Source organism: Cervus canadensis, chromosome 4 (assembly GCF_019320065.1).
Source record: "Cervus canadensis isolate Bull #8, Minnesota chromosome 4, ASM1932006v1, whole genome shotgun sequence".
NCBI classification, from domain to species: Eukaryota; Metazoa; Chordata; class Mammalia; order Artiodactyla; family Cervidae; genus Cervus; species Cervus canadensis.
The window spans coordinates 25,985,670-26,010,683 of NC_057389.1; the positions used below are offsets into that span (position 1 = coordinate 25,985,670).

Here is a 25,014-nt window from a genome sequence, read left to right on the forward strand (position 1 = left end):
GAGGAGGGAGATAGAGATGAGCAGGAGGAGAAAAAGGGGGACTCAAGAGGAGAGAGACAGATCTACGCAGCTGTTTGTTCCCAGAGTGTTCTCCGTAGCCCAGTCACCTACAAAGATTCACAGAATTGGATTGGGAAGAGAAGGGGAAAGGAGGAAATAGAGGTGTTCTGAGGTAGAAAACAGAGAGTCAAGATTGGGAGAGAATAATCTTCAGTTTAAAAATAGGGCTTCTCTTCTTTTTTTTTTGTAAGGTTATAGTGTATTGAAAATGAAAATTAAGGAGTAGTAGAGGAGTACTAGAGGACTTTAAAAGAAATAAGAGAAAAAGAAAAATAGAAAATAGAAGAGAAAAAGGAAAGAAAAAAAGAAGAAGAAAAAAGAAAAAAAAAGAAAAAAAGAAAGAAAAAAAAAATTTTTCCCCTAATTAAAAAAATCATAAAAATCTATGAAAATGAAAGTCAAGGAGTAATGGGGGAGTAATAGGGAATTTCAAAGGAAAATAAAAGAGAAAAAAAAGAAGAAAAAAAAAAGTAAAAATATATCTAGAAATTTCTCTGGAGCTGTTGCGGTCAGTGTGGGTTCGGCTCAGTTTCAGATAGCTCCTCGTTCCAGCTTACACTTCTCGATATCTACAGGCCCCTTCCGGTGTAGTCAGTGTTTTCTACAGGGATTTTAATCTGTTGCACCAGTCCCTTCTGAAGCGGTTCCCTTTGTTTATTTGGCTTCTGTTTGCCGGTCTCTTCAGAGCCTCATTTCCACCCTGACACAGGCGGGCGGAGGTGGACTCTTATTCAGGTAGCTAGTTCCGTCGCTCTGAGGGGAGGGGCTGGCGCTGCGGGGAGGGGCTGGCCGCTGTGGGGACAGGCTGGCGCTGCCGGGAGGGGCTGGCGCTGCTTTCTCCGTCTGCGCTGCTCAGGCTCCCGGCTGTTCTATATGGAGCGCGCCCCGCGCTGCGCTAGGTTCCAGCCCTCGGGTGTTCCACAAAAGCGCGGAACGAAAAGCTGCGCCCGCTCTCAGTGCCTTCCCCGTCAGAGCGGTCCAGGCAGCCAGGGGCTTGGTGGGCGCACTCTCCCCAGGTGTGGCGCGCCCACTCCCTTCCACGGACCCAGTCTCAGTTTCCGCTGGCGCCAGTCGGGTGCCTGCGCCTTCTGCCCTCTGCGTCCCCAGCCCCAGTCGCCGCCCGCGCCGGTAGGGTGCCTGCGCCCTGTGTCTCGCCGCGACCTTCCCCTTCCCCCTGCCTCCTGCCTCTGGCGGGGCTGGGCCGGTCCGCAGCCTGCGAGCTCTTCTCTGGACTTGCTCGGTCTCTTTGTTCTGCGAACGGCCGGCAGTGTGTTCGGGCCGGTTAATTTTCTCTCTCTCTTTTGGTCTCCCACAGTTCAAGTTGGCAACTCACAGAAGCTCCCTCCGATTGTCCTCAGGGCACTCAGGCCGGGACCCTACCCCAAGCAATGCCGCCTAAGACTCCCTTCCCGGGAGGGATCTCTGTCCTTAGCTCTTTTGTCTCACTTTTTATCTTTTATATTTTGTCCTACCTCCTTTTGAAGACAATGGGCTGCTCTTCTGGGCGCCTGATGACCTCAGCTAGCGATCAGAAGTTGTTTTGCGAAGTTTGCTCTGCCTTCAGTTATTCTTTTGATGAATTTGTAGGAGAGAAAGTGGTCTCCCCGTGCTACTCCTCCGCCATCTTGGCTCCTCCCCCTGGTGTATTTTAAAGTTCTAACTTTTAAAGGAAGCATTGCTCTAAATCCATTTTCCTTAATAGAACCCCTTTAGAAGTAGGCTGGTACATCTGCCCCAATCAAGGAACTCACTGTCCTAGTACACATGGAGATTCCCCAGGTCTCTAATTTTCTCAGTTCTTTCTTACCAATCAGCAACTATTTATTGCAGGTCAACTTACTATGCCACATGCCCCCAAGGTAATGTTCTTTGCAATGGTTTGCTCTTTGGTAAAAAATTTGACCGGAGATATTGGTTCATTTTGGCATCTACCGTGTTTTTCATATAGCTTTTTAAATGAATTTCTTCAAGGCCTCTAATATTTGAGCTGCATCACCTTCTTGATTACCCCTCCCTCAACCTTCCTTCCATATTCCCTGGTTTTGGCTTCTTAAGTATCTTGGAATGGCTGTCTTATCTTGCTGGCCAAATATCTGATTAAGACAGATAAAGCCTTACTGAAATAATTTTATATGGAAACATTCTAGAGAATTGGGCTCTACCTGGTTACCAGTAGCAGAAGTTTTTGCACCAAAATTGAGGTCCCAAAATAACTTCCAGGATGCCATACAGATGAGCATAGAATACTATCTTTGTTATCAAGTGGTGATGGGTAAATACCTCTTGGATATTTTTTTACACTGTTGTTCTTGGTAATGAAAGTTATCAGTAAATTATTATAAAAGGTTTGTGTGTGATATGTTCTGATTGAAGAAGACTCATTTTAACTTGCTATTTTAAAAGGAATTGCTAGCAATATAGCAAAAGGCCGGATCAAAACAGTGTTCAAGCACATATAATTAAAAATATACTGTCTTGTCCCAGAAATGATTGGGGAATCTTATAGATTATTCTGATTATGACATAATGAAATTCAGTATCTGAGTGGAGAACAGAATTCCTAGAAATTCATAATTTATTCAGCCTTAAAAGAGAAATTAAATAAGCATAGTCTTTAGATAAGAAAAAAAAAATAAAAGGTCAAATTTTAAAAGACAGTCACTCACAGGAGGTCTGGAGACTATTTAATCACTAATGGGGAGCCCAGGGAAGATAGGTTGTTAAGGATCAAAAGTAGCAGACTCTTGAAAATAAGCTCTTGCTGGCTAATTAACAGTCAATAACAATATTGCAGCAAAAAAGACAACCTGAGGGAAGGGAATAAGGGAGCCAGGGAATTATGTCTTTGGGAAGGAAAAAAGGGCTTAATTGTGGTGTCCTTTTAATATATCAAAATGAGGGTGCTCAGCCTGACAATCAGTTGCTCTTTCTTGATGCTCATGGGACCTGAATATACTTGGGGATCAAAAGGAGGTCATTTCCTGAGTGAATTAAGTCTTCTTTTTTCCTCCACTCAAGAGGAGGTTACATGGATTTCTGTCCTAAAAAGAATTGGATGTCCTAGTCTAAATGATGGTCCATATTGAAAACATTCCAGGCCAAGTTGGCAAAGTAGTAGTTGAATGTAGTTGAATGACTAGGGCTAGATGGTGCCCACCTCAGGATCTCTGAAGAGAAGCAAGAGTAAGCTGGGACTCTGATGGCCCACGAGTGCAACGTGCAGTCATTTCCATTTTGCATGTTGCAAATGGGAGCCAGTTTGAAAACTAAATAATTAATTAACTATTTAGTCCATTCATTTTGAAAGTTTCCACTGGACGTCCTAGCAAATTAGACTCCAGAAATCTCCATTTCATCTCTGGCCAGTTGGTGGAGTCTATAATGAAGAATGGGATTACAGATTATTTAAATATAATTATCTGAGAAGAAGCAGCAGCATTTCTGTGGCAAGAATCATGCCCAGAGAATTCACTGTTTTTTGAAGACACAGATAAAGGAACTAGCAAATATTGGGTTGGCCAAAAGGTTAATTTGGGTTTTTCTGTAAGTTATGGAAAAGCCCAAATGAACTTTGTGACCAATCCAATATAATTTTGATTTTAAAAACTCTGTGGTAACCTACTACTCTGAAGTCAATTTCATGGGCTTGGGGCTATATTTTGCACAGTGATGGGTCTAACGAAGATCAAGAAAAAAATACTCGAAGTAACTGAGCACTTCTCATGAGTAGTCAGAATGATCATAACGAATATGTGTTTTGCAATTACTAGACTTCTTTACAGTGACACCGCCAGAGAATGCATGGGTTTACATTATTTCTGTTAGCAAAAAGCCAGTCCTAAGAGGAAAGACTGCAGCATACCTTTCCAAATCTGTGTAAGGTGGGCTAAGGGCAAAATAATGGTAAAGATAAAGAAACTAAGTTATGCATATAATACTAATGAGTTTCTGTATTTACGATAGAAAAGGGGTCTGGAAACCCTTGTAGAGTCCTTTTTGTTTCAAAGATATGTATGCTATTGTGATCAACTATCTGCTCTCTCATCTATTTCTCCCCTTCCTTTCTTTACTTTGTTTTTTAATTTCTTCACACACATGCATCATGAGTTTATATCTGGGAATTAGTGCTCAACTCTTAGCACTGTCCTTTGGTCAGCTAGAGGGTAGGCAGCAAAGTTTAATGTTTTCAGTGAGGAACCAGGATTCAGCTGGATGTGTTGTAAAATCTAGCTCTGAATGATGCTACTTTTAAAAACAATTATCAGGAAGCAGTCATAGAACTAAAAAACTCAAAAAGTAATAATTATAAATGAACTATAAAAATAACCAAGTATGGAAATTCCCATTTTATATGGAATTGCTGTATCAAACTTTTCTTAGTTATAAAATACTTTAAAATATCTCATTGTATTTGAAATTCAGTGTTGTTCAGTTGCTAAGTCATATCTGACTCTTGGGACCCCATGGACTGCAGCAGGCCAGGCTTTCCTGTCCTTCATTGTCTCCTGGGGTTTGCTCAAATTCATGTCCATTGAGTCTGTGATGCCAAGTCCATTTCATCCTCTGCCTCTACCCCCTTCTCCTTTTGCCTTCAGTCTTTCCCAGCATCAGAGTCTGATGAGTCAGTTCTTCCATCAGGTGGCTAAAGCATTGGAGGTTCAACTTTAGCATCAGTCCTTCCAGTGAATATTTAGGGTTGATTTCCTTTAGGATTGACTGGTTTGATCTCCTTGCAGTCCAAGGGACTCTCAAGAGTCTTCTCTAGCACCACAATTCAGATGCATCAATTATTGGTGATCAGCCTTCTTTATGGTCCAACTCCCACAACCAGACCTGACAACTAGAAAAACCATAGTTTTGACTATATGGACCTTTGTCAGCAAAATGGTGTCTCTGCTTTTAAATACACTGAGTTTGTCATAGCTTTCCTCCCAAGCAGCAAGCATCTTTTAATTTCATGCTTGTAGTCATGGTCCATGGTGATTTTGGAGCCGAAGATATGAGGACTTTTTTCTGGAAATGGTAATGGCATGATCTATGACAAAGAGAGATGTATGTGATTTATTACAAAGGAGTTTAACTTTCATTTCATTACATTATATTCTGTGAACATTTATATCCAGTCTTTAATTAAACATGATTTATCCAAATTGAGGTCTGTTTCCATTTAGATTGCTTTCAGTGTTAATCACTGTGCAAATAGCCTTCATGCTGTAAGAACTCTTACATTATACTGATATATAAAAGCTCCTGTGTAATTTGCATCTGTTATCTGAGCCAACATGTTACTAGGTGTGTACATAGAAATGTTTTACTCATTTTGCTACTTCATTAAAGTATGAAACTCAATATAATGTTTTTAATTTTATGAATTTAGGTTAAGGTAGTTAGTTTTACTTAAAAATGCATTAACAGTAAAAGGTCTCTTTTTTTAATGGCTAGAAAACATTTTTTCTTCAGCAAATGCAATTTCAGTTCATTCCACCTCAAGTTAAAACCCTGGGTAAAGGTGTAACTGTATTTTTAGAAACAAATATTGTTAATTTTAACATCATTGTTGGTGATTGTAGACCCAGTCTGAAGAACAAGTAGATAGAAATCCAAAGGTTGATTAATCTCAATTAAATTCACATTCTCCTGTGTAAAGTACTACTTACTGTTTAAAAACATAGAAGAGATTAGGAAGCAAAGAAATATGGTGTGTGCATATCCTAAAAGTATATATAGTAACTCTTGATTGGTCTCATATCATCAGCTGTGAAGATTTCCTTCTATTAACATTTTAAAGCTGCAAGAGCTGAGTTTGATTTTACTTGTTGATATAGGCCAATATTGAAATGAGAAATGCTCAGGTAAGGTAATTCTCTTACACGAGAATTAAAATGTATGTTGTATCCCTTAGCTTCAAATCCTGGGTGGGTCTCTATGCAGCTTTCCTGCATTCATTTCTTAAGTCCATTCCGTATGTGGCTTTTCTAGGTCTTTCTAGGAAACAAGGGTAGAGAAGCTCCCCTCCCAGCCAGCTCCACGTCTTCAGTGCCAAAAGAGAAAGCCTGCCTCCCTTAGCTGACGCTGGGCATTGGTGGTAATCTGGCCCCTACCTACATCCCCATACTTGGGTTCTAGCACCCTCCTTCCCACTCTCTGCTCCAGACAAAGTCCTGTTGGTGTACCTGAACACACCATCGCGTCATGAACATTCCTCTTCAAGGTTGTGACTCATTCTGGATCCCTGCTTGGCAATATTAATACAATACCCTCTTCATCCTGTTTTTATTAATCCTAACTGAAACATCCCCTCAAGTCCAAGATCAAATTTGATTTCCCTTACATGGTCTTTTTCAGACATTAATATTCAGTAGCACCTTGGTATATGTATATATATGTATACACACACACACACACATATATATAAGAATACTTTTTTATGTCTAACTTTACAAAATAAGGCAATGTATTCTTTAAGACATGAAGATTTCACTTTTTATTGGCCACTGACATACCTCACCTGAAACAAATTGTCGTAGATATGATGTAGGCAAAGACACGTTAGGCATGTTCCAAAGTAGCCAGTTATTGCCCCTACCTTGTACTGAGCAGGTAAGAAATAACACAGTGATTTCTGTGCCACTTTCAAAATTTAATGAAAATATGTTTCATGTTCATCCCATATAAATAAAGACTAGATGAATTTTTGAGGGAAAAAAGAGCTAAATATTTCATCAGTTGAGAAAAATGAATAAATGACATATTCTTTCTTTAGTTCTTTCTTTCCTTCCTTCCTTCTTCCTCTCTTTCTTGAAAGTTTTAGTGTCAAAAATTTGAGTCTATTATATTTTATAGTACACAGCTGTTTCTTAGAATGATCAAATTCTTATTTAATCCTATTATTTGATATTATATTTGCTTAAAGTGGGATTCCCAGGTGGCTCAGGTGGTAAAAAATCCACTTGCCACCCTGGGTTGGAAAGATCCCCTGGAGCAGGAAATGGCAACCCACTCCAGTATTCTTGTCTGGAGAATCCCATGGACACAGGAGCCTGGCGCCCTACCGTCCTTGAACTAGCAAAGAGTCAGACATGATTGAGCTCCCCGGCGTGGTTTAAATGATTTAGATTATTTCTGAACACAGTCATGAATTATCTACTCTCAAGGTGTAGCAGTTGACCAAAAACCAAAAAGGACCGGAAATCTTTTATAAAGTGGTCACCTGCCTAAAGAAATTTAGACCAAACTTTGCCATAACCTGAGAATAAGAGGGTGACCAAATCTGCTTCCAGAAGGAGATGCTGTTTATAAGAATTTAAAGGAAAAGGAAAAATAGAGGTTTTCTAATATTTTGTCCTCATTTAATATTGAGAGGGTAATTTAATGATCTTATTGTTTTAAGCACCGTGAAAACTCAGAACTTTAGAATAGCTTTTGATGTGTTTATCAGAAGGCATATTACACATCTGAAATAATTTTCTTCAGATTGCACCACTATTTTGTTAGATATTTGATCAAGCAATATTTACTGGGCACTAATGGTCTTCTAGATAGTGTGGGGCATTTTAGGGGGTAGAGAGAACAGTACTGGACAGGGCCTGCACTTGTAAAGTTCACAGATTGACCGTGAGAGGGAAAGGCATACAGACAGACAATTCCTAAGGAAGAGCACTTAGGTATGTAAGAAGCGGTTGTGGGAATAGGAGCAGAACAGGTGTTCAGTTGAAACAGATGATAGGAAGGGAAGGCAGTGCAGAGCTGTGTACGTCCTCCAATTACTTTCCTAGTTCCCACAGAACCAAACCCAGCGCTGTGCTTAGAGGAAATGATGTGCAAATATCGGTGATTGATACTTCACTAGTTCATCATTATTCCTTTTTTTTTTTTGTTCAAAATCCCATTTACTGTCCCTGTTATCCAAAATTAGCTTGGAATTTAGTATAATTTGCTGAATGTTTCATATATCATATGATTTTTCATCAAGTATAATAATAGTATATCAAAGGTAAATCCCTTTAGTCATCCTAACTTTAGAAACCCTTGAATGAAATTAGGAAATGATCGTCATTTACATTTATTATACTTTGCATGTAACAAGCTTTAGCTATTAACTCTAATTTGCTTCTCATCGCATTCATCAAAGGCGAACTATTTAGAAACTAAAACATCTCTGTCAGTTAGAATTTTAATGAATTAAGATGAAATGAGACAGTGTTAATTGGCAGTGGTTGCTGCTGGGGAGGTTTCTAGATCTTGTAAGTGATACCAATTCATTTCTCGATCAGGGTTAATTTGTTTGATTTAATTCTAAGGATACACTGAATATTTCCCCAACTAGTCATGTTTATTTTCAGGATTACAGAGTGTTTTAGTTCTGTTGGGTTTGGATTCTCAATTCCATTTGAACTTGACTTAGTTTGATTGTTAATAAATTGTCTGTTGTAAGCACCGATTATATTATTGACGAGACATACACACACGACATTATTTTACCTTCTCTTATTTGAAATGCCTAAAACCTTCTAAAAATCTATCTTTTTTCACCAGTAATTCTCTTTCTCTCTTCTTCCTATTTTCCTCAGATATAAATGAATGCGAAGCTGAGCCCTGCAAAAATGGTGGGATATGTACAGACCTTGTTGCTAACTATTCCTGTGAGTGCCCAGGGGAATTCATGGGAAGAAATTGTCAATACAGTAAGTATTCACATATATGTGAATATCTATATATGTATGTATATTGCCTCTGTTTGCATCATCTTCACTTATTATGGAATTTGGGTCAAAATCAGTAATAATTTGCTTCCAGAGTTTATAATATATCAAAATGTGCATTTCATATTTGTTGTTATCAAATATAATAAGAGCATCATATGATAACAGCAATCAAATGTTTTAGTGTACGTATATACTCCTGGGTGGGTCTCAGAGCATGATAGGAGTACGAGCGGTTACCTTGTGACCTCAAAGGAGCGCGACAGTTCCTTAAAGACACAAGTGCATCACTTCTACGAGCCTCATTTTGGCTTTTGAATATATATAGGACCTAATTTCGATGGACATGAGTTTGAGTAAACTCCGGGAGTTGGTGATGGACAGGGAGGCCTGGCGTGCTGTGATTCATGGAGTCACAAATAGTCAGACACGACTGAGTGACTGAACTGAACTGAGGACCTAATTTCCTTCCAGACTGGTTATTCTGGTTCAAACAATAAATTCAGAGCATTCTAACCAGATAACTAACCTTTGTCACAAAGAAAAGGTAGAGATTAATGAGGATTCATGTTAAGCTGGCCTATAGATTAGTAAGAATTTTAAACACCATTTATTTGTCTTCTTGGAAGCCTAAGTCTGTAAGGTCTTGAAGTGATGGATCAAATTATAGGACAATAATTTGCCTGAAGTGTTTACCATGAAGCACAGAGCACCCCGCCTTTCTGAAAACAAACAAAAACTAGGGAGAAGTAATAACAAGATTGTAGTTGGTGGAAGGAGACCAGAATTGTGCACAAATACTTGCTAATGAGAACAGTAGTGGTGTAGTTTATTGATTGTTGGACATTTTTAGAAACTTCATAGTGCTATGGCTTTGATGTATATAATGATGTTATATACATAGAGCATATATATATATACATATATATAGAGAGCATCGTAACATTATGCAAGTTCAGAATGCAAATGCAGATGAGAATTCAGACATGGAAACTAAAACACATGGGCTATGTGGTTTTCTCAGGCTCTCAAAGTTAGTGCCAAAAGCAGAACTGGAAGGAATCTAGAATCAGGTCTTAAGACTCCAAATTCCGTATATTTTTCTCTAAATCAAGATGTCTCTGTAGATAGAGCTGAACCTGGTAAACGTGAAAGCACCTTCCACGTCTACTGTCTTATACACACACTCACTCACTCACTCCTTCCCTCTCTCCTTCTATTCTCTTTCTCTTTAGCAAGAGTAACAATTTTATTTCTCACTTTTCCCTCTCTATTCCCCTTTGACAATGGTAATTTACAAAATAAAACAAGGAAAATTATTGAAAAATTGATTTGGCTTATGTATTTAGACAAGATGATCTGGGGATTCTCATCACCCTAGCCCTGAATATCTTCATGAAAATGATGAAATTGTGACTATCAAAGAAGTACTTTTGATTGAGCAAAATTTTTCTAAGCTTGAAAATAATTGAAGGGTGCTTCTCTGGTGGCTCAGTGGTAAAGAATCCACCTGGAGACACTGGTTTGATCCCTGATTTGGGAAGATCCCACATGCCATGAAGCCAACTAACCCATGCACCACAGCTATTGATCCCATGTTCTCGAGCTCTGGAGGCACAACTACATATGTACTCATATGCCCTAGAGCCTGTGCTCCTCAATAAGAGAAGCCACCACAATGAGAAGCCTGCTCCCTGCAACTAGAGAGTAGCCCCCACTTGCTGCAACTAGAAAAAAGCCTGCACCACAATGAAGACTAAGCACAGTCATAAATAAATAAAACTAATCAAAAATGAAAATAATTGGAGAAGGACATGGAGCACAAGTTAATAAAGGGAGGTTCAAGCATGGATGAATGGAAAGAAAGGAGAGTCTGAGGAAGCAGAATATTCTGGATGACCCATAGCCATCCAGTCATCTAACCTAGCAACCTTCCTCCAAAGAGTTTAAATAACCTCCCACTGAGTTAAATTCAGTTTCCACTGGTCCTTGGCCCACCCAGACCCAGCTCTTGATGAACCTTTGGTTCAAGGGACCTGAATACACTGCTCAGTGAGCCTTTTCCATCTGTATTGATCACAGAGTAACTAGACAACCAGTTGGTTACGTTACTGTTGTTCAGTAACTAAGTTGTGTCAGACTCTTTGTCCTATGAACTGTAGCACACCAGGCTTCCCTATCCTTCCCTGTCTCCCGGAGTTTGCTCCAGCTCACGTCCATTGAGTCGCTGATGACTTCCAACCATCTCGTCCTTTGTCACCCCCTTCTCCTCTTGCCCTGAGTATTTCCCAGTATCAGGGTCTTTTTTAATGAGTCATATCTTTGCATCAGATGGCCAAAGTATTGGAGCTTCAGCATCAGTCCTTCCAATGCATATTCAGGGTTGATTTACTTTAGAATTGACTGGTTTGATCTCCTTACTATTCAACAGACTCTCAAGAGTCTTCTTCCACACTACAATTTGAAATAGCTCAGGTGGAATTCCGTCACCTCCACCTGTTGAAAATGGAAGGAAACCTGGATATGAGCTAGAAAGTGAAACCAATGACTAAAACTTGTGCATCTCTCCATTAGCGATTTTGCTGAAGTCACCACATGTGAAAGTATCCTTGAAAAGAAAGAAATCTGACAGATTTAGAAGGATGTATCGAAATACGCTTTGAGCTTAATTGCCCCCAGCTTGCATCTAGTGTCTTCCAATTAGTTTTTGCTACTGTGTTTAACAAAATTTTGTTTTTCTTTGACTTGATTTTGTCTCTATATAATATCTATATGGGGCTTCCCTGGTGGCTCAGAGGTTAAAACGTCTGCCTGCAATGCAGGAGACCCAGGTTCGATCCCTGGGTCAGGAAGATCCCCTAGAGAAGGAAATGGCAACCCACTCCAGTACTCTTGCCTGGAGAATCCCATGGACAGAGGAGCCTGATAGGCTACAGTCCACGGGGTCGCAAAGAGTCAGACACGACTGAGCAACTTCACTTTCACTTTAATATCTATATGTAAATCCAGACTGCTCTCTGACATGAATGTGATGGTGAGGTGCCTCCCATTATTTATCATATTCTCTGACATTCTGCTGTTCCCTTCTTCATCTCTGTGCCTTGACAGGGATCAAAAAGGATCACGTAAGGTACACTGTTAAATTTGTTCCTCTTGGGGTATTTGTTTTTATTGCATTGATTTGTAAGAATATGTAATAAGGATTCTGATTCTTCCCATTGTCTTTGTTGCTGAGGATATATGGTTTTGCTTTTTTCTGACTTTTTATAATGTTTAGAAAATCCAGAGTAAGAAAGTGCACCTTGCCACAGTGATGATTTAGTGCTTCGTATTGAAAACTTAGACCATCCCCTGACTACACAGCATAGAGAAGTACTGCAGGTTACAGCTAGTGCCAGCTCCCAGTTGATTGAGTTTAGTATCTTGGGAGTTGACATTGCAGAGATTACAACCAATTTGCTCACGTCCACTCTGAAGTAAGATTGATAAACTTTCTTCAGGCTTTGTGTGCTGTCCCATAGGAATTCCACTAGGTCAGTTTATACCTGCAATAATGGGAGGGAAGCCATTTGTTTCAGCAGATATTTCATGTGAGAGGGAAGAGAGAATGATGACGATTAAGTGCTTGGTGGGGCAGGGAGCTAGGGTAGGAGTGGGGGTGTGAGGGGGTGGGGAGGGAAGGGTTAGAGGACATCTGTACCAAAATGCTGTTATCCTTGTGTTCACTTTCAAATTGTCTTCAGTCTGACTGGGGCTCCTGCACTTACATTTACCTCACTTGTGCCACTTCTGCCTTTTTAAAATTTTGATTTTATATCAAAGTATAGTTGACAGATATCCACTCCCTTCTTAATTGTACTGATGGGTTTATTGAGATCTGGTATATTTTGCAGTGGGGTTATGCAAGTGAACTTGAAATAAGAGTCTCTCATTTTAGGCCATTTCTGCATGCAGGCATCTTGATAGTTTATCTGAGATCACTTATTTATTTCTCACTCATTTCAAATAATCAACAGTCATACGATGCTATGATCTTACCAGCTGCTACTACTACTAGTGAGCCTTATATCAAAATATAAAAGTGGTAATTTTGGAGGTTGCATTTCTCACAGTGAAGAAAGACTGATCTTGATATATATATACTTGTCATCAAAAGATTTTTTTTTCAGTCCTTAGCTTTTTCTTTGCCTTTTCCTCATTTTTACCATACCTTCAATTTTAAGCAATTTATTATGACTGACTTTCAGTGTAATTAAATGAAGTATTTTTAATATTAATGATATCCTACATTTTAAAAACCTAAGTATAAATTCATTTATTCACTCATTATTCATTTTCATTTAAACAATTAAAGGCAAGACATTTATGTTGAGATGAGAGTTTAATATTGTTTTCAAAATTATTGTGTGAATTATTTTTCATAATGTATGTCTTTAATTAATACAGCTATTAAGTACTTTTAGTTTGTAAGGAATAAATTTATATCTAGCTCTATTATAAGATAATGCTTAATTATGTGGTAATAATTATTATGTGTATCAATCACCTGTTAAACATTTTCTGTAACAATATAATTAGTTCATATGTTAACAACAAATGTTTTAATACTTTGCAAAGAATGTAATTATAATTTTAACACTGATTATTTCCTAATATCTGTGGGTGAGTTAAGGCAATAATGCATCTGATTTATATAATTTCAGTTTAGATTTCCAGTTATGATTCATATAGCTTATCATTGACTTTGAGAGATCTCAATTATATTTTAGTTTTATCTTTTTTTTTTTTTTTACCACAGGGCATTTGGTTAACTTTGATTATTTTAATTTTAATTGAAGTTACTTTTGATTGATATGTGAAAATTTTTAAGATGTTCCCAGGGCCACTCCCTGGTGGCTCAGACGGTAAAGGGTCTGCTTGCAGTGCAGGAGACCCAGGTTCAACCCCTGGGCTGGGAAGATCCCCTCGAGAAGGAAATGGCAACCCACTCCAGTATTCTTGCCTGGGAAAAATCCCATGAACAGAGGAGCCTGGTAGCCTACAGTCCGCGGGGTTGCAAAGAGTTGGACAGGACTGAGCAACTTCACTTTCTTTCTTTCTTTCATAGTACCTAATGGGGCTTCCCTGGTAGCTCAGTGGTAAAAAAATCTGCCTGCAATGCAGGAGATACAGGAGACCTGAGTTCAATCCCTGGATTGGGAAGATTCCCTGGAGGAGGAAATGGCAACCCACTCTAGTATTCTTGCTGGGAAAATTCCATGGACAGAGGAGCCTGGCAGGCTACAGTCCATGGGGTCTCAAAGAGTCAGACCTGGCTAAAGCAACTGAGCACACACTTAGTACCTATTACAGATATTCTTCTAATTTAAGTTCTAATTTATATTCCCTTGTTTCTTTTAAATGAGTTCAAGTGTTCACATAGCCATTTTTATAAACATCTTCAAAAGACAAGGATGATGAACTGGAATGAGAAAACTGTCCTCAGAAGAAAAATACGCTTTGTCATGTAGGATTAACAGAACATGATGTTTAAAGTAAATTCAATGGAAATTGATAGCACTTCACTTAACTATCTAAAAATAACTAGGATTATTTTCACTTTGGGGGCTTATGTGGCTGACAGTAGCCATATACAGTTCCCTTCTGGGTGTTTAAATGTGACATGATTAAATTTCACAAATGGCACTCAAATTCATTTCTATTACTCATACTATTTCTGGAAATTAAAATAGTCACCAAGGGAGCCCTTATAATACAGCATCCCCAAACTATTATGCCAGAAAGGATTGTGACTTGGATGTTTTCAGAGCATTTTATTAAAAATCAAAACTAAAATCTTCAACTGAGGAGAAAGTGATGTTTCTAAAAGTCAAAATTATCCAGTTTTTTTTTAATTTAATGAAATAATCTAGATAATTCTATAGTACTTTAGGAATTCCATATATAAACTCATAAGGGCAAAAGGTGATGATACATGTGAGTAGAGTTTGAAAACTATAGATTAGCATCTCTGTATCTTCATTTTTGAGCAGCTGTAACTCTTTAAGCCTTCATTATAAATGAGCTAGTATTTACAAATACACAAACATATTCTAGATAAATGTATATATGTGTTTTTTCTTTTGATATCAACATATGCTACCAAGTACACTTGAATTATAAGTGAAGACTTACGCTGTTAAAATTGATAAAACATCTGATAAGTAAATAATATCATCTGCATTATTATATGCTCAACAATTAATTATTGCTTTTGAAAGACAAACTTGTAAATAAAAACTCTCAACTTATCTTAAAATTTTATCACCAGTTGTTATATGATAATGTTGATTTTAATTTTCCTATGAGCCAAGCACTGTTCTAAGTACTTTAAATAACAACTTATTTGATCCTCTTAACACTCTTTGTTGTAGCTTCTGTTTATTGTTGGCTCCATTTTACAGAAAAAACTGGCTCATGAGAGATGAAATAATTTGTGTAGGTTCACATGGCTAGTAAAGTTCAGATCTGGTCTTAACCCCAGGTATGCATCTGTATAGCCTGTCCTCCCAAGCATGATCGATCCTGCCCTTTGGAAGGTGAAAGGAACACTGTTTACTACACAGTACACTTTAAGAACACTTGCACTTGAGTGGCCTTGACAAGTGGCTGCAGAGTAAGAGGAAAGAACATAGGCTTTTTTTTTTTTTTTTTAGAACATAGGCTTTTAATTCAAATAGAACTGAGGTTTAAACTCTGACTTTTTCTTTTTGTAGAATTGAGGTTTAAACTCTGGCTTGTTCTCTTTATATGTCTGAATAGCGTTAGTTGACCTTTCTGAGCCTCAGATTCTTCATCTATAAGTAGAATGAGTAGCACTTTTTGGTTTATATTGATGATTAGATTAAAATTAGCATATATAAACTATTTCATAAACTACATAGGTCAATACATGTTGTAGATAAGCAAATGCATAAATAAATAGATATGATTTTGAGTTACTTAAAAGAGTTAATGCTAGTTTAGTCCCCTTTTTCTTGTTATAATTTTTAAAAATTTTAAAGTACTACCCATCTTTAGTAATTGACTGTGTGTATTGAGAACAAAATGTATAGGAGTCAGCTTTTTAATGCATTGCATACCATGTTTTACAAGTACATTAGTTTAGGAAATCCAGTGACATTAGCAGAATTTTTAATAAACAAATATTATTAATTCAACCAAAACCATTATAGGGGATAAGAGTTGCTTTAGTTTTTGAAAAATATGACATTATAACATACTCTGAACCTCAAATACCAAAGTTCATTTCTTTATGTTTTTTTTGTTTGCAATTATTATAAGATGCCACTGTTATTTGATCAGGTATTTTAGTGAATGGTGAACAGAAACAGTGAAACAAATAGTTTCAGTATTTTCTTTTGTAATATAGATGGTCAGAGATTATAGTTTTATCCTATATAACACTAAATTCCTAGTCTGCTGTCCAGGTATTACATAGATCCAAAGGCAAAATATAAGAGATTCTGATTAAAATAAAGAGTTTTAAAAATAATAAGTGTTTATAAAGAAGTGAAAATGAAAATTAAGACACATATATTTAAAATGAAAATTGTGTAAGTCGAGTATTATAACATAGTGAATGAATTCAACTAGGTGTTCAGTAAATAAACTAGCCACAAATATTTATTGATTTTTTTCTTAACTATGTACAAAATTTTCAGAAAATGTATAAATTCATTCACCAACTTGGATCCAGCAGTAGCCACCCACTACAGCTGGAGCAACAATAGCAGTTAAATTCAGTTCCTGTTCTTCTGGAGTAGGCAGATTAATGGGAGAGAAAAGCAAGAATTACATGATGGCTGATTACAAAACATGATGAGTGCTGTGAATGAAGAGGGAGCCGTGATGGAGCACCTGTTCTGTTTGGGGGAGTTTAAGGAAATGACATTTGAACTGAGGCCAGAGGAACATATAGTAGGTACCAAACAGAGGACGGGCTGTTGAAATGAGAATTTCACAAGAAGAACAATATGCTCAAGGATAAACAGGCTCTTTGTTTAATATGAAGACACATATTAAGTGGATGAGTTCTGATTGCTGTGTAATAATCATGTTGAGGTTTTTAGGATGATCACTTACCTTTTAGGCTTTGACAATAAGGGGTCAAGACAAGATGATGGAAAAAATATTTAAGTATTAATAATCCATCTCACAAACTATCTATTTTGTGTGTCCACAAGGGATTTTTAAAACACCAAAATAGACTTTAGCTTTTGAATGTGTAGCAAGAAATCAAAGAAAAGCAAAGAATAATAATCATTAATGCTAATTCTAGTTTTATTCCAGATTAAAAAAGTCTGCTCTGTTTTAGAATTTTGAAATGGTGCTTCAGCAGTGATTTTTGCCTTTGAAATCATTGCCTAATATCAACATAAGGTTACTTTCCTTGAATATATAGAATAGGAATTAATTCACAACTCTATTAGGACAGGAAAAGGATAGCTTACCTTAGGCTCTCACCTTTTGTGAACATTAAAAAAAAAGAAAAAGTAACTACGGGTTGATGAAAGTTTTATATTTAAGATTAATTGTATACTGTTAAATCCAAGATACACAATATTTAAAAATCTACCCATAAATATATAGTGATATAAATGGAAGTAACCGTAACTATAAATACTTGAGCATGGATAATTCTTTAACTTAGTTTCTCACATTCTTTACCAAGACCTGACAATAAGTACAAAAAATCCAGAATACTGTGCAAGTATATCGATAGCCCTCAAGGAAAGAAATGACTCCAACATTACTGCAGGATGAAGTCTTTGCAACAATAAACACAAAAAATTGACTTAATGACAAAACCAAATTGGATTTTATGTGTCTGACACAGAAGTTCCATTTTCAATCAGATGCCTCTGGGTATATTTTTCCAAATGTTGCCCAACAATTTTGTACAGAGATGTCACACTTTGAAAGTTCACCTGCTGTACGTTAAAGTGATGATCTAATGAAAGATGTAAAAATATCTGCAGAATGCTCAAATAGATCCCCCAGGACTTACTAAACACATCTAACAAATTGAATCAGATTCTCATTACCTGACATTTTGTATTTGATTACAAATAATTACTGAAACCTTCAATAAGACCTTCTTGTTTTTCAAATTATGTAACATTCCCATTATGCACTTAATAGCATATGTTCAGGGATCAAAATTAATTTTGCATTTATTCTCCAAACTGAAACTCATTCCAATATATCCCTATCTCAAAAAAGGCAGGTGAAGTGTGCAGAAATCAAGAGAGTTTGGGAACAGGATAATCTGATGTCATCTTTGTAGCATTTAAAACTATAATATATGATTGAGAAATACTGTATTTTCTCAGACTGTAAATATCAATCTTTTCAATTATCACCCCATCCTTACCCTTGGAGGGGAAAAAAAAAACCTCAAATAAAATATGGCACTATAGAAAAAAAATCTCCTGTAGGAAAATTACTAGAAAAGAAGTCATTCTATGACTTGCAAGTTGAAACATGGTTAATTTAAGATGTAATTTGTGGTCTAGTCATTATTCTTTACATGTGTACCATGGCATTTTGGGGTGCTTAGCTGAAACTTGGGGTCTGAATATCAGAGTGAGGCTGAAATGGTTATTTCATCATGGGAAAATTACAGGCACAAATCACTGTTTGTTTTTTAATCATTCACTGAATAGCAGAGACACGTCTCTCAGGAGAAAGAAAAGAACATAGATGATATCTAGTCTTTTATCAAATGTGCAAAGCTTTCCAGGATTTCCTGAAATCCCAAGGGTTTCAAATAGTACCGATAAAATTTTACTGGCAACCACGGAGCCGAGCTGGGCGGGACACCAACCCCTGGCATGCTGCTGGCCGCAGTTGCTAGCTACATCTGCAGCCTTGGAAGTGAGAGCCTCCCGCAGCATGTAGCACAAAGAGCCTCCGTATATGTTTTGAGTTTCATCTTCAAAGCATTTTTCTTCACCTGAAGCAGAGGATTCCAACAAATTTCTTTCCTGCATAGTCACATTGAATGGTAGGTACAAACTGGCACCTCATGGTAAGCCAGGACAGCCAGTTATAAACACGTGAATGCTAACTCAGGGAAGCACTGGTAACACAGACTCAGATTCAGGAATCAGATGAGAATGGAGAAGTGATAGGGTTGAATGTTAGTGCCAAAGGAGAGATTAAAAAGAATAAAGAGTACAAGATTACTCAAATAGACTTTAACATAAAGCAATTCTATCTGCAAAGGGGCAAAAAGAGAGTCATCAGAGAAACAGAGAATAGAGATGTAGAGAGGGCAAAGAAAATAATGTTTCCAGAATAGGAGCTGGTCAAGGAGATGGATACCTAAGAAAAGACACTTTTTAAAAAAATTTAGATCCTTTAATCATTAACAGTCCTGAAATAAGTGTGGTGGGTGGTAGAGAGAATGCCCGATTCACCTCTTCCACATGGAATAGGTGCTGAGGAAGAAATAATAGCCACAGACTGCTCCTCCCAGGTTATGGAATGCTCAACTTTGAGCATATCTTAAACCCCAAAGAGTCATTAAGGTGGCCAAGGACCTAAAAATAAGTTTCATGATAGTTACTTTAATAGCTTTATCTGGTCAATAATACACATTCTTTTTAGAGCTCTAAAGGGAATGGACACATAAAGTATCCAACTTAAAAATAAATTGAACTGGAGGAATATGGTTCTATAAAAAGAAGTAGAGCCAGAGCAAAGTCAGTAAATTCAATACTAAAATTCAAGGAAAACAGGAGCAGGGACAGAAAATAAACTATTCTGACAAGAAAAGTGGATAGAACTATAGTTATATAAGGGAGCCTATAAATACTCAGCACTATTATCTAACTACAAAACACCAAAGAGTTGAAACCGTGCCTCTTAGCTCCAACAAATCCAAGGATATTTGTGGTAGTTTCTTCAAAATAAAATTCAATTTATATTTTTTGGTACACTCAGGAAGACACACAATTTTTTTGAACATCCATAACCTGGCTATTTCATATATAAATGTTGCTTCATATCCACTCAGCAGTAACTTAATAATGCCTTTTCCTTTTCCATTAGAATTATTCCTCGATTCTACCATTGTTAATAGCTTTCAGTATAACAAAACATGAGCACTTTCCTACAGGGATTTATATAAAGGATGCTCTTAGCCCCATCCCCTTTAAGTGCTTAATGTGAAGTTTTTGACCAAGGCTACAGGACCCTCAGGGATAGCTAGAATTCTGGGTGTCTGTGTTTTTTGATGAGGGAACAAAAATTGTATGTTTCTTTTTTACTAATAGCTCTCTGAAACTTAGAATTTCCATCCATTACAGATGTAGACAACAATGAATCATTGCATTAGCAGTACCGATGACTTTGTCACTAACTTTGTCACTAAGATAATGTGTCATACCACATTGTCTTGTTGTACACCACTGAAAATACCATTTACAGTTTCCACTAATAAGAAACTATAGTGGTCCTGACACCACCTCTGTTATTTAACGTGTTAATAGATAAGCATGCATGTTATTATATCACACATTTTAAAATATTTTGATAATTACTTTGTGCTTCTGTTTATTTCATTTTGTGAACTGAAAAGCATGATTCTGAGAAGGGCCTCTAGGCGTCACAAGACTGATGAAAGTATCCATAGTGCAGAAAAGATTCAGAATCCTGAGTTTTTTGGTTTCAAAAGATATTTTTTCCTTCAGGATAATATGCATGAAGCTTTTGGAAATAAAAGCTACTAATGATCCATTTTCATTGAATGTCCATTTCTAGCCATGCTTCTGAGTTTGATTCTCTAGCTCCATGTATAAAAAATATAAGTAAAATAGCAGAAGATGATACTGTTAAGTCACATTTTTGTCATTGTGTTTGCAGGCGTTTTAACAGCAGAGTTATTATTGAATGCATTGCTGCTTCTCACCAACAGTGCAGGTTCAGAAAGTTTGTTAACCCTATAGAGAAGTGATATATTCAAAGTTAGATATGGATATTAATCCATATTTAAAAGACAAAAAAAGAGATACACTAAAGAACATCCCTCCTGCCCAGAGACTACAGTCTGAAGTTGAAAGCATCCAGTCTACTTTGTTTTTAACCAGGGCCTTTCCAATTTTCTTAAGACCAATTATAATCTGTGTAAAATTTTATAATCATTTAGTTATTTAGTTATTTTATAGTCAATTTAGAATTTGACATATATATATAGTTGCTTTAGAAGAATACAGCTTGTGTATAAGTTAACAAAAAATTGCCAGTTGTCTAGAAGCATAGCATCAAATACAGAGTAAAATGTGGATTGCTCATTATGTGAGAAAAAAAGAATGCCAATCTACTAAGTTATATTTTTAGCTAGTGATCACATCAGTTTCAAAGCATTGTCACTAAGTACATAATTAAGTCTGTTTTGGAACTTAGTTCTTAATTCATAGTTTATGTGTACCTAGAGTTATTTTAAGCAGTCTACATTTCTAAGGCTCATGTGATTCCATCATTTATTTGGCCTTCTTTCTTTAAGGAGGATAAGTTTGCACAGATCTGTGAGTGCTGAACTGGAATAAAAATGTGGAAATGACTAGACATCTAACAACCTAGATCTTTTGCGACAGGACTCTGACAATGGCATTATGTTAGACGCTAAGACAACTATCAAAATACAGAACACACAGTCACTGACATTAAGACTTTTGAAATATTGCTGTGATGTACTTTTTCTGGCTTTTTTGATTATAGGAAAAATATAGTCATTCAATCCATCTTTTTAAGAGGGCTGTTTTCAAGATTATATGTGAACCAAAACTGCAAAGAAAGCTTGTGGACTACTGGGACCCATGTCTTACTTTCTCATTCTATTTTTGTTCCTGGTTCCACGTCACATGGGTTCTCATAGAACTTTTGCTTTTCCCTGTTTTTACCCTGCTTCCTTTCATACTCATGATGAATTTCAATTTATTGAATATTCTTCAATTACAGCAATATTTTAGTTGAGGTAGCTTTTTTAATGAATAATAAATAGTGCTGTGGATTGCACATGAAAAGGTTACTTACAACACAAAAAAAGCAATAAGCTTGCAATTGTATCTGAGAAGGAAAAACAATTCATTTAGTGTCTCTTAACTCTTCTTTCTAGCATAGCAAAATAGCAGCTTTTTATACAAATTTAACCTTTTGAGCAGTCAGGTGGATTTTATCATAGGGGCTTAAGTGAGTTCATTCATTATGCAGAACACTACAAAAGTCCCCACAGAACTACTAATTATATTCTAGTGTTTGGTCGAGTCATAAAAAGTAAAACAATTTTTGTTTAATATTCTAAGGATAGTGGCACATTTTTGCTTGAAAATATTACAGATTATTATATAAAATTCTATTGAATAAAATGGATAAGACAATGTAATAGAAAAAAATATGTCATTTTCCCAGTCTGGTAATAAGCCCTCAGATTTTGGTTTCTAATATGACCTAAAAGAGAGGATTTTGTAGTTCTGGTTTAACTATCAGTTATAGTGAAAGTGAAAGTGAAGTCACTCAGTCGTGTCCGACTCTTTGCGACCTGTGGACTGTAGCCCACCAGGCTTCTCCGTCCATGGGATTCTCCAGGCAAGAATACTGGAGTGGGTTGCCATTTCCTTCTCCAAGGGGTCTTCCCAACTCAGGGATCGAACCAGGGTCTCCCGCATTACCGGCAGACACTTTAACCCCTGAGCCACCAGGGTAATTGCCTTATACCAGTGAAGTGAAATGACTGTCGTGTCCGACTCTGCAACTCCATGGACTGTAGCCTACAAGGCTCCTCTGTCCATGGGATTTTCCAGGCAAGAATACTGGAGTGATTGCCATTCCTTTTTCCAGGGGATCTTCCTGACCCAGGGATTGAACCCAGGTCTCCCGCATTGCCGGCAGATGCTTTACCATCTGAAACACCAGGGAAACCAGTACTAATACCAGTAACATGAGGATAAGGAATTGTCCAGAAAAAAATTAAAACATGCACCTCTAACAGAAAACATAAACATGCATCATGGACATTTCCTCATTTCCACAATTCTAAAATGTATGCCTTGATGTACTCCTTTTCCTATTTGGAACCTGTTGTTCCATGTCCAATTCTACTGTTGCTTCCTGACCTGCATATAGGTTTCTCAAGAGGCAGATCAGGTGGTCTGGAATTCCCATCTCTTTCAGAATTTTCCACAGTTTATTGTGACCACACAGTCAAAGGCTTTGGCATAGTCAATAAAACAGAAGAAAATGTTTTTCTGGAACTCTCTTGCTTTTTCGATGATCCAGTGGATGTTTGCAATTTGATCCCTGATTCCTCTGCCTTTTATAAAACCAGCTTGAACATCTGGAAGTTCATGATTCACGTATTTCTGAAGCCTGGTTTGGAGAATTTTGAGCATTACTTCACTAGTGTGTGAGATGAGTGCAATTGTGCAGTAGTTTGAGCATTCTTTGGTATTGCCTTTTTTTGGGATTGGAATGAAAACTGACCTCAGCTAGAGAGTATTGATAGAAATTAAATAGTGTAAAAATTGCATTTCATATAATAATCCCCATCATTAAATAGCTATGCTTGGGCTTTCCTGGTGGCTCAGTTGGTAAAGAATCTGCCCGCAGTGCAGGAGACCTGGGTTGGATCCCTGGGTTGGGAAGATCCCCTGTAGGAGGAATTGGCAACCCACTCTGGTATCCCTGCCTGGAGAATCCCCTTGGACAGAGGAGCCTGACGGGCTGCAGTCCATGGGGTCACAACTATTCAGACACAGCTGAGACTAAGCATAGCTCACAGCATGCTTATAAGAAATTAGAGTTAAAACTGAATTTTAAAGTAATTGTAAGGTATGTGGAGTAAATATAACCAATTGATTTATTTTCTTCATACTTTTTAATCTGCTGTCACAGATACTGAATCTTGGATATACAATAAATTAAGTATGAAAGGAAAGGGAAATACACTGGGGAAATCCAAGTTCATGTGTACATGAATGTATAATTGGGGTCTGTTTATTTTTCTAACAATTATTGTGCACCTAAAATACAAAGCTTTAAGAACAAAGCTTACTTGCTACTGTAAAAGCAATCCTGGGGTTAGAACATAAAGTTCTTGATAAAGTAATGATATGAATTTTGAAGATTATTTACATAAACTATATATAAACTATGTATAAATTATATGGGCTTCCCGGTAGCTCAGATGGTAAAGAATCTGCCTGCAATGCAAGAAACTCGGGTTTAATCCCTCGGTTGGGAAGATGCCCTGGAGAAGGGAATGGCAACCCACTCCATGGGATTCTTGCCTGGAGAATCCCATGGACAGAGGAGTCTGGTGGGCCAGTCTGTGGGGTCGCAAAGAGTCAGACACGACTGAGCCACTAACACTGCTACTACTATAAGTTATATATATAGACTAATGTTGTGATACTTACCCGTTTGCTGATTTCTTGTTTGAAGATATTAACATTGAAAATAGTTGCCTCCATAATTTAGGCAGAGGTATTTTGTTAAACAGAGAAGAATGCCCTTATTATAATTGACTTTCTCATAAGTGAATATATAAAAGCAGTTTGTGAATTATAGAAAGAAAATAAAAAGCAAGAGAGAGAAGAAAAGTAAAGTTGTAGAAATCCTTGAGGTAGGCCATTCACCATAGTCCTCTTCTCTGGATATCTAGCTATCAAATGATGCTAACTTTAAATTAGCATCACTTGAACCTGAAGACTAGAGTATGAGATGTCATGCCTCTGCCTTGCTTACTCAACATTTGAAATCTTTTTTTTAATGTTGAATGAATAACTATCAGTGTTGACCTTTCAGCCTACACGCCATGACAGAAACAATGATGAAGGACATAGAGTGAGCTATTTTACTACTCTGTCTTTATAAATATGATGAAACTGCTTGTCACTTCTCGTCACTTCACACTCTTAACACATAGTGCAGAAGCAGAAATGTCCCCAAAACATCATATCATGCCATGGTGTTTGTCATGACCCTTTGGTAACCCAAAGACCTAGGGCCAAATCTTTCCTCTGTGAGTTTAGGAGTTATTTAACCTCTCTGAGCCTCATTTGCCTCATTTAAAATTGGGAATGAAATTAGTCTCCATGGGGTTATTTTGAGGCTGAAATACTTGACATGTTTTCTTTGCAATAAGTATATTCAGGCTTCATTTTTATTCTTCAAGAATGTCTGAGAGAGAAAAAAATCCATGCACCTG

At 37.2% G+C, this 25,014-nt stretch overlaps 1 protein-coding gene across 2 annotated transcripts in view; it reads left to right on the plus strand.

The window, feature by feature from the left end:
- Positions 1 to 25,014, plus strand: part of EDIL3 (EGF like repeats and discoidin domains 3) — a 541,530-nt gene that overhangs the window by 323,445 nt on the left and 193,071 nt on the right. For both annotated transcript variants that reach the window (XM_043464715.1, XM_043464716.1), the window contains one exon: positions 8,631 to 8,744. In XM_043464715.1, coding sequence (XP_043320650.1) covers positions 8,631 to 8,744 — 114 coding nt within the window. The remainder of the gene's footprint in view (positions 1 to 8,630; positions 8,745 to 25,014) is intronic.